Source organism: Rattus rattus, chromosome 2 (assembly GCF_011064425.1).
Source record: "Rattus rattus isolate New Zealand chromosome 2, Rrattus_CSIRO_v1, whole genome shotgun sequence".
Classification (NCBI taxonomy): Eukaryota; Metazoa; Chordata; class Mammalia; order Rodentia; family Muridae; genus Rattus; species Rattus rattus.
In genome coordinates, this window is record NC_046155.1 from 41,867,654 (window position 1) to 41,875,613 (window position 7,960).

The 7,960-nt window shown below is 47.3% G+C and overlaps 1 protein-coding gene across 1 annotated transcript in view; it reads right to left on the minus strand.

Moving 5' to 3' along the window:
* Nucleotides 1–7,079, minus strand: part of Hps1 (HPS1 biogenesis of lysosomal organelles complex 3 subunit 1) — a 23,076-nt gene extending 15,997 nt beyond the window's left edge. The window contains exons 1-3 of the mRNA XM_032892011.1: nucleotides 6,924–7,079; nucleotides 602–739; nucleotides 237–379 (exon numbers count right to left, since the gene is read on the minus strand). Of these exons, the coding sequence (XP_032747902.1) occupies nucleotides 237–379; nucleotides 602–739; nucleotides 6,924–7,040 (398 nt within the window). The 5' untranslated portion in view covers nucleotides 7,041–7,079. The remainder of the gene's footprint in view (nucleotides 1–236; nucleotides 380–601; nucleotides 740–6,923) is intronic.
* Between the last annotated feature and the right edge of the window lie 881 nt (nucleotides 7,080–7,960).

Below are 7,960 nucleotides of genomic sequence, written 5' to 3' on the forward strand. Positions count from 1 at the left end.
TTTGAGAAGTCAGGAGGGATCAGCAAAATCCCTGTGTCATGTTGGAACGCCAAAGCCGGGAAGCCCAGGGCAGGGAGGGCTGGAAGCGGCTGCTGGCCAGCTGGGTGGGACAGGGGGTTGTCTAAGTTCTCTGCAGAAGTTTCCCCATCAGCAAAAAGAAACCATTGCAGATGGCTCTTCCGAGCTCTGCTTTTACGACTTGACTCATGGAAGGCGTGAAGGGGCCATTGACTCACTCCTTCCGGATGAGCTGGCTGTCCACAGTCACCAGCCCGAAGTGCACCTCAAACAGGTACTTGAGCACGCACAGCTTCCTCCGCAGGTCCCCCTCGTTCTCACTGTGGTCTCCATTGATGGCGATGAACAGGCACTCTCCAAACTGTAGGTGGTCACAGTGTCAGTTGGTCCCCTGGCGATTCCCCTATGCCTTCCAGGTCTCGGGTGGTAAGGGGAGTACAGGGCCTAGGGGACTCTGATGAGCTGCAGTTTCTGCCTTCCAAAGAGCTCTATAGTCCAGGGTAAGAAAGAGGCATCTGGCTCCCAAGGACTGATCAGAAGAGGACTTGTGGGTACACTGAGGGCTGCGGGGCCTTATACTTACCAGATGCAGGACATACAGGTGGTCGCCGTTTTCTGTTGAGAAGCAGGTGTACGTGTCCGAGAGCTTCTCCAGCATCGTCATGTAAGAGATGATGACCGGAGCCAGGAGGGTGTTGAGTTGGTCCTCCAGCACAGGGAGCTGCGGGGGGAGAGAGAGAGAGCATGGCCTACCCCGCAGAGATGTCCGGCGTGTTGACACTGAGATAAAGTCTACCAGCAAGGTGGGGTACAGCCATAGCTTGGGCTTGTTGGAAAGTGTGTCAGATACTGGGGACAAAGGAACAAACAAGACCCAGGCCTTACGGCAAGAGAACCAGCAGTGTCAGGCCTGCCCGAGGGGCCACTGCTGAAGGTGGGAGGAGAGTTACCACTCCAGACCTTGTGTGGTGCCTAGGAGGGTGGGCTCAGCTCAGGGACTGCGCAGCTCACGGTCCAGATCCAGAAGGAAACATTCAGCTGGGTATGTCTGAGCGCAGCCCACAGGCCATACGCACGCCAAGAGAAGCTACGACAGCAGCCGGACACAAAGCCACAAACTTGCGTAGTTTTGATGAATTGTTTCCCCCTTTTCCTTTTGTAACTCAATTGAATGGTTTTCAAGCATGAACTCTTCAAATGCCATCTTGTCACGATGACAGAGGTTTGGACAGACCTGCAAGGAATTGAGCCCCCCCTCCTCCCCCAAAGGATGCTTACAGCATTTAGTTGAGACCTCTAGGACTCCAAGGAAGTCTCTCACACATACAAAGTCCATGCCATCTGCAGACACGGGCTACTTCAGGGAACCTATCCCAAGAAAACAGGCGTGTGTGCACAGGCACCCTCATAACAGGCCATACGCACGCCAAGCAATGTGTAATATCAAACCGCTGGAAAAAACAGTAACGTCCCATCTAAGAAAGTAATACACCCAAACCATAGTTTCTTAAACTGGAGTTGCAAATTACCTGGCAACAGTCGCAAGGGTCAAGAGTAGCCAGCCCCCAAAACCTAACTCAAAAAGCAAAGAGGCCCAGAGGAAGCCTGGACTGGACACGACCTGCTCTCTGCCTTGTTGAGCATCCAGCCACATGACGCCAATAAACACAGCCTTTAACACCCCGGCTCAGATCGGAGCCTTACAGAATGTTATGGATTCAGGCTTCTTACTGTCCACACCTTCTGTCTGATTCTGCTTGCTTGTTTACTGTGAGACAGGGTTTCTCTGTCTAGCTCTGGCTGTCCTGGAACTCACTCTGTAGACCAGGCTGGCTTTGCACTCACAGATCTGCCTGCCTCTGCCTCCCGAGTGCTGGGATTAAAGGTGGGCACCACTACCCATAGTTTTCTGTGTTTATAGAAACATAACCAAAGACTTAGTATTTCTTACTGTCCCTCCTCTGCATGTCAGTAATAAATTAGTGTGCCTCATACCTTACTGCATTAGAGTATTTGATTTTAAAAATAGATATTTGAGGAATTGACTTTAATTTCATAAAAGTAATGAACTGAATCTTGATTTGGATTTAAGGCAGAATTATCAAAAATTTAACAAGTGGCAGGAATTGCATACTTCCACTATTTTGTGCTAATGTTTAGGTGACGTGGTCTTCTGAGGATCAACAGTTATAAAATCAAAATATCAACCAGCCCAGAATGTGAAAGTGCTCTATGTCCTGCAATACCAAAGTTTACTTGGTTTCATAAAAAAAACTCTGCATGTGTGCATGCATATATGTGCGCATGGGTGTGTGCATGCATGTGTGTGTGCATGTGTGTGCTGTGACTGGCGCTGGAATTACAAGTGGACTCGAGCTGCCTGCTGTGGGCACTGGGAACTGAACTCAGATCTCTAAGACAGCAGTACATGCTGGGAACACTGAGTTCTCTCTCTAGCCCCAGGTTTCATTCTTTAGTAAAAATAAACAAGTACACCCGTGCCTTTAGTGTTTAATATTGCTTTTCTCTTTCATTAATGAATGCAATTGAATTGTTAAAAATCCTTTCAGTTATTTATTATCAGCAAGTGTCCCATTCCACATTCATTTTTACACCTGTACGTCTAGGGCCATGTGAAATTATCTGTGACTAAAGAGGTTGCAGTGGAAGCTTATGAAGTCCTCAGCTAAGAGATGGAGAATCCATACAGCTACTTAAAGGGTTACCGTTTCAATGACTTATGAGTGATTTTCTCCAACCCCGCCTCTCTCTCCCATTTCTATACTTTCTCTGCTCCCTAACAAGCATGTGTTTATTTACACATACTCTTCCCCATCATCCCCACTGCTCCTCCTCCCTTCCCCAATACTCTTCTCCATCATCCTCATTGTTCCTCCTCCCTTCCCAATACTCTTCCCCATCATCCCCACTGCTCCTCCTCCCTTTCCCAATACTCTTCCCCATCATCCCCACTGTTCCTCCTCCCTTCTCCGACACTCTTCTCCATCATCCCCACTGCTCCTCCTCCCTTCCCCAATACTCTTCTCCGTCATCCCCACTGCTCCTCCTCCCTTCCCCAACAGCAGAAAGGAGCAGCAGATACAAGAGCCTGTGAAATGTTGCAGGAAGCTGCGCAAAGACTCTAATTCTGCCCTCAGTGCTGGAGTGAGGAGAAGGGAGAAACTGCTGATCTGCTGATTGCAGACACTCAGATGTGACTGAGGAAGCCGGCTCCTCATCAGGAAGAGTGTTGGAAGGCATGAAGAACTAAGGAATCCCTCACCTCGAACACAGAACAGAGAGGCTGCCCAGTGGTAACGAGTGGGCGGCGCACAGAGTGCAGGCCTGGGCAGCTTCCTCACCAACCTTCCCACTGCTCAGGAAGCTAGGCCTAGGTCCCACCCCGAGGTCTGCTACACGGTCTCTTTGCTGGCACCCGCGGGCTGCCCACTCACACTCCACAGCCCACTGAGTGCTGTCTGCTGGTAGAGATCAGCCTAATCATGGGGTTCACTCTACATACAGTTCTCTGTCCACGGTGGCTCCCTGGGCCTTCACTCCGAGAGCAGGGACCGCATTGCTATACTTGCTGTCGTACCCCAAGAAGTCAGAAAAACTATCCCCTAACAGGAACAAATGCTTGTGATTTATTAAAACTCTACTATTTTCTTACAATATTCTATTGTTTTCTTTAACTGTCATATATTATATTGAAAGTCATTTTTAAAAATCTAGATTGAGTACAGTAACTTACCACACAGTGAAATAAAAGCAGTAACCTTTTCAATTGAGAATCTTTTGGGACTAAATTTTTTTCAATACATATAGAGTATAAAGGAATATTCTTACATATCAGTTGGTAAAATTATAAAGTGCTGAAATGTTTCTGAATGGCTTTCAATCATTTTTATTTCTAGAAATAATCATTTCAAATAATTGGGCAAAGGGATAAAATTCAAGCACAAGTGAATGTTCGCACAGTGATAGTTAACCAGGATATATGTCTGCGTGTGCGTGCGCACATATATGTATGTAAATACATACATGTAGTTATCTATACATAAAGACACCATTCAATGAAACTGCATTTATTTATATGTTTGGATACAATGGCACCATTAGGAATTATGTTTTTGCATTCATTTAACAAAATGCGAAAATGATTTGATATAATGAGATGGAAAAAGAAAATGAGAAATGAAATGTAAATGTGGTGTGACCCCACCATGTGGAAGGTAAAGCCGTGAAGCAGGTTTGTTAAAGAGCTAATGGCCTGGGTGGTGGCATTTCTTAGAGACTGCTGAGAAGTCCTGTGCTCAGGAGGATCTAAGTGTGGCTTGCACACAAACGACTCGGGGGCCGTTCCTTACGTCACCTACTTAGGAACTGAGAACACAGGATTCTGTTGTTCCTGTACCAGGTTTTAATTAGTCAAAAGAAGTGGAATATTTCTTTTAAGTTCTTAAAGATGAGATGTGCCGACTTTTAAAAACAAAAGAGCTAAAGAGACGGGCCTGGTTTTTAGTTTAGGAAATCACCCGGATGTCCACCACCGTTGTTTTCCTTGACAACGGACAAGGGCATCACCATGCTGAGGCTGACGCTGATGTGGCTGGTGGAGGGGAGTGAGTTCAGCCAGGCACCGGCCTTACCCCTGGGAAGCAGCTAGATTTGTGCATATCAGGAAATGCAAGAATGTTTTGATCACTGCAATTCTAATAAAAAAAAGTTTAACCCGGGGCTGGAGAGATGGCTCAGTGGTTAAGAGCACCGACTGCTCTTCCAGAGGTCCTGAGTTCAAATCCCAGCAACCACATGTCTGAAGACAGCTACAGTGTACTTATATATAATAAATAAATATATCTTAAAAAAAATCTTTGAATAGGAAAAGGGCCGGAAGTGGCTCAGTAAATAAAGATGCTTGCTGCCAAGCGTGAGGATCTGAGTTTGATCCCCAGGATAGTAGAAGGAAAAACTGACTGTCCCAAGTCATCCTCTGACCAGCACACATGGGCTGCGGCATGTGCACACATGTGTATGCATGCATGCTAATAAATAAAAGTTCAACAATAATAGAAGACAACAAAGTTCCCAAACTAAACAAATTCCAGGAAAAGAAATGCGGAAAATTCCTTGCAATTTTAGGTTAAGAAAAGATTTCTTAGCTATGTTACCAAAAGCATGATCTGTAATTGAAAAAATGGAAAATCCGCGCTATCGGAACTGCAAATGTGTGCTCTTTGAAGGCATTCTTTTTCTTTTTTAAAGATTTATTTATTTTATATATAGCTATCTTCAGACACACTGGAAGAGGACATTGGATCCCATTACAGATGGTTGTGAGCCCCCATGTGGTTGCTGGGATTTGAACTCAGGACCTCTGGAAGAGCAGTCAGTGCTCTTAACCGCTGAGCCATCTCTCCGGCCCTTTGAAGGCATTCTTAAAAGCATGCTCAGACAAGCCACAATCTGGGAGGAAATATTTGCAAAAGAGATCTAATAAAAGACATGTCTGAGCTACGTAAGAAACTCTAAGAAATTCAGTAAGAGTCACTTGAGAAAGCTGATCTAATACAGGAAACAGACACGGCAAAGCAGGACATGAGGAGCTGCCCAGGGTCCTCAGTCACCAAAGGATGAAAAATAAAACCCAAGATGCTGGCCGACATCTATTAAACTGCCTAAAATAAAAAAGAATGAATATTAGGTATCAATGGACCAAAAGAGCGGCTGGTGGGGTGTGAAATGGTGCATACCTCTCCTGTGGAGTGAGCTTGGGGGCGTCTCAAGAAGTACAGGGACTGGAGAGATAGCTTTGTGGTTAAAACTATTTGCTGTTTTTGCAGAGGATCGGGGTTCAAGTTCCAGTAACCAAGTGGCAACTCACAAGCACCTGTAACTTCAATTCTAGGTGATACAGTGCCCCCTTCTGGCCTCAGTGGGCATTGCATGCACATCCACCCACCCAAGGACCAGGTAACTTCCTGGGAGTTGTAGTTCCCGGAAAATAACAAAGTTGTAAGGGAAAATATGGTGGCCACATGGGTTTCTCCTCATAAGCCCCTGCAACATGTGTCTCAGGGCCACTCAGCTGGGAACTCCAGGGAAGAGTCCTGACCAAAGCCCATCCCAGCCAGTATTTAATTAAAGCTTGCTTCAAATTTGGCTCAAAATGGTGGAATTGGTTTTTCTCTTGCAAATCTCAGGATTTACAAACCCTGAAAGAAAAACAACCATATGCATAAACAAAACAAAACAACAAACACCCACAGCGTCCAAACCCATACAAAGATGTATGTTCACAGCCGACGTGTCTATGGTTACCAAAACCTAAAAACAAACCAATGCCCACGAAGAAGGAAAGGAAGAAACGGATTATGGCCTACAGATATGGTGGAGGTGGTACTCACACTGCTGTGCGTGGTCCTTCTGGATGAGCCTATACAACACAGACTCATGGGACGGCAAACGGCTCTCTGACTCTTAGGGAGTAAAAGAGGGCTTAAAGCTTTTGGGGTGGCAGACAGTTCGCTCACTGTGACCGAGTTGCAGATATGGGCATATCAAATGGTATCATTTAAATGTGAGCAGACAACGATTGGTCTAGCATGTCTTAACAGAGCTGTTAGGAATTAATGCGTTATGTCGAGCTTTTCGGGTAGAGAACCAGACATCAAGTTTCCCTGTTGTGAGACTAACATTTACCTCCTTCCCCATCATGGGCCCAGACAGCTCCGGTGAGGTAGGAAATCACAGTACTCAAGACATCAAAAGGCTGCCGTGGCTGGCCAGGCACAGACCCTGCAGAGCCCTCCTGAGGCTAGGAAGAGGTACTTGGGCCTCCTGGCCTTGGGTGGCTTTGGGGCTCCTCTACCAATGCCCCAGACAGCCCGTTCTGCACTTACCTCCTCTTCCTCATTCTCTGACTGCCTGAACTTCTGCCGGAGGTTCTCCTCAAACTCCTCATCCGTCCAGTAGAAGAGGACCTCTGCGCCCTCAGTGGCCACCAACACGCACTTCATCTTTCAGGGAAAAGCGAGGGCAAAGGTCACATCTATGAGGTCAGCCTGGGTAAGGAGAAGGGCTTCAGCACATCGGATACTAGATACTCACTGAGCTTGGCTCAGGCCAGCCATCACCCAGCCGTTCTGGGGTTACCTTGCTGCCCCCTAATGAAGCAGTGACATGCGGGGCAGGGCTGGAAAGGGGGCATGGGGAAGAGGTGTCCATGACAGTTCAGTTCACTCTTTTCGTTCTGCTTTACAAATGGGTGCTGCTCGACACCCCCCCCCCCCACGAGAGAGGAGCACTATTTACCTTGGCAAAGCACACAGCGGGGCTTCCCAGGAGCTAGACTCTAACCAGTTCAGCAAACAACAGCGCAGCATGCTTGGGCCTGCAAGTGCTTAAGGCAGAGAAGGCATGAAGGCACACAGAGGGTCAGGTCCTCACTGCCACCTGTTCCTAAGAGTGGACAACCAGGACAAGGGCTGAAAAGTCACGGGTTCCCCTATTTAAGGACCGAGAGCTCGGGGAGTCCTTTATGTGGAGCAACCGTGGATGACACACTAGTTCCTACCCCCTCTGCATCTAGACAGTTCCCAGTTAGTATTCGGGTCACTCAATCACACGTGTGGTCAGCCCCAGGGAGCTGTGAACAGTGGTGGGTTACCACACAACCCATCCCAGGGTGGCCGGAGGGAGTGAAAAAATGGCATTTGGGTTGGGTTCTGACTTGGGCCTTCCCAGGTCACATTCAACTCGAAGCTTCATGGGAGACCGGGGAGCAGAACCCCGTTGCACCTTCCTACCAGGCTACAGGGAGTCACCCGCCAGGTTGCAACTTCAGCACCAGAAGGCTCATCGACTAAGGACAAGAATTGAGTGTCGTTCTTATTTTCACCGGCTTCGGCTTCAAATAACAAAAGAAATAAGCTGACTC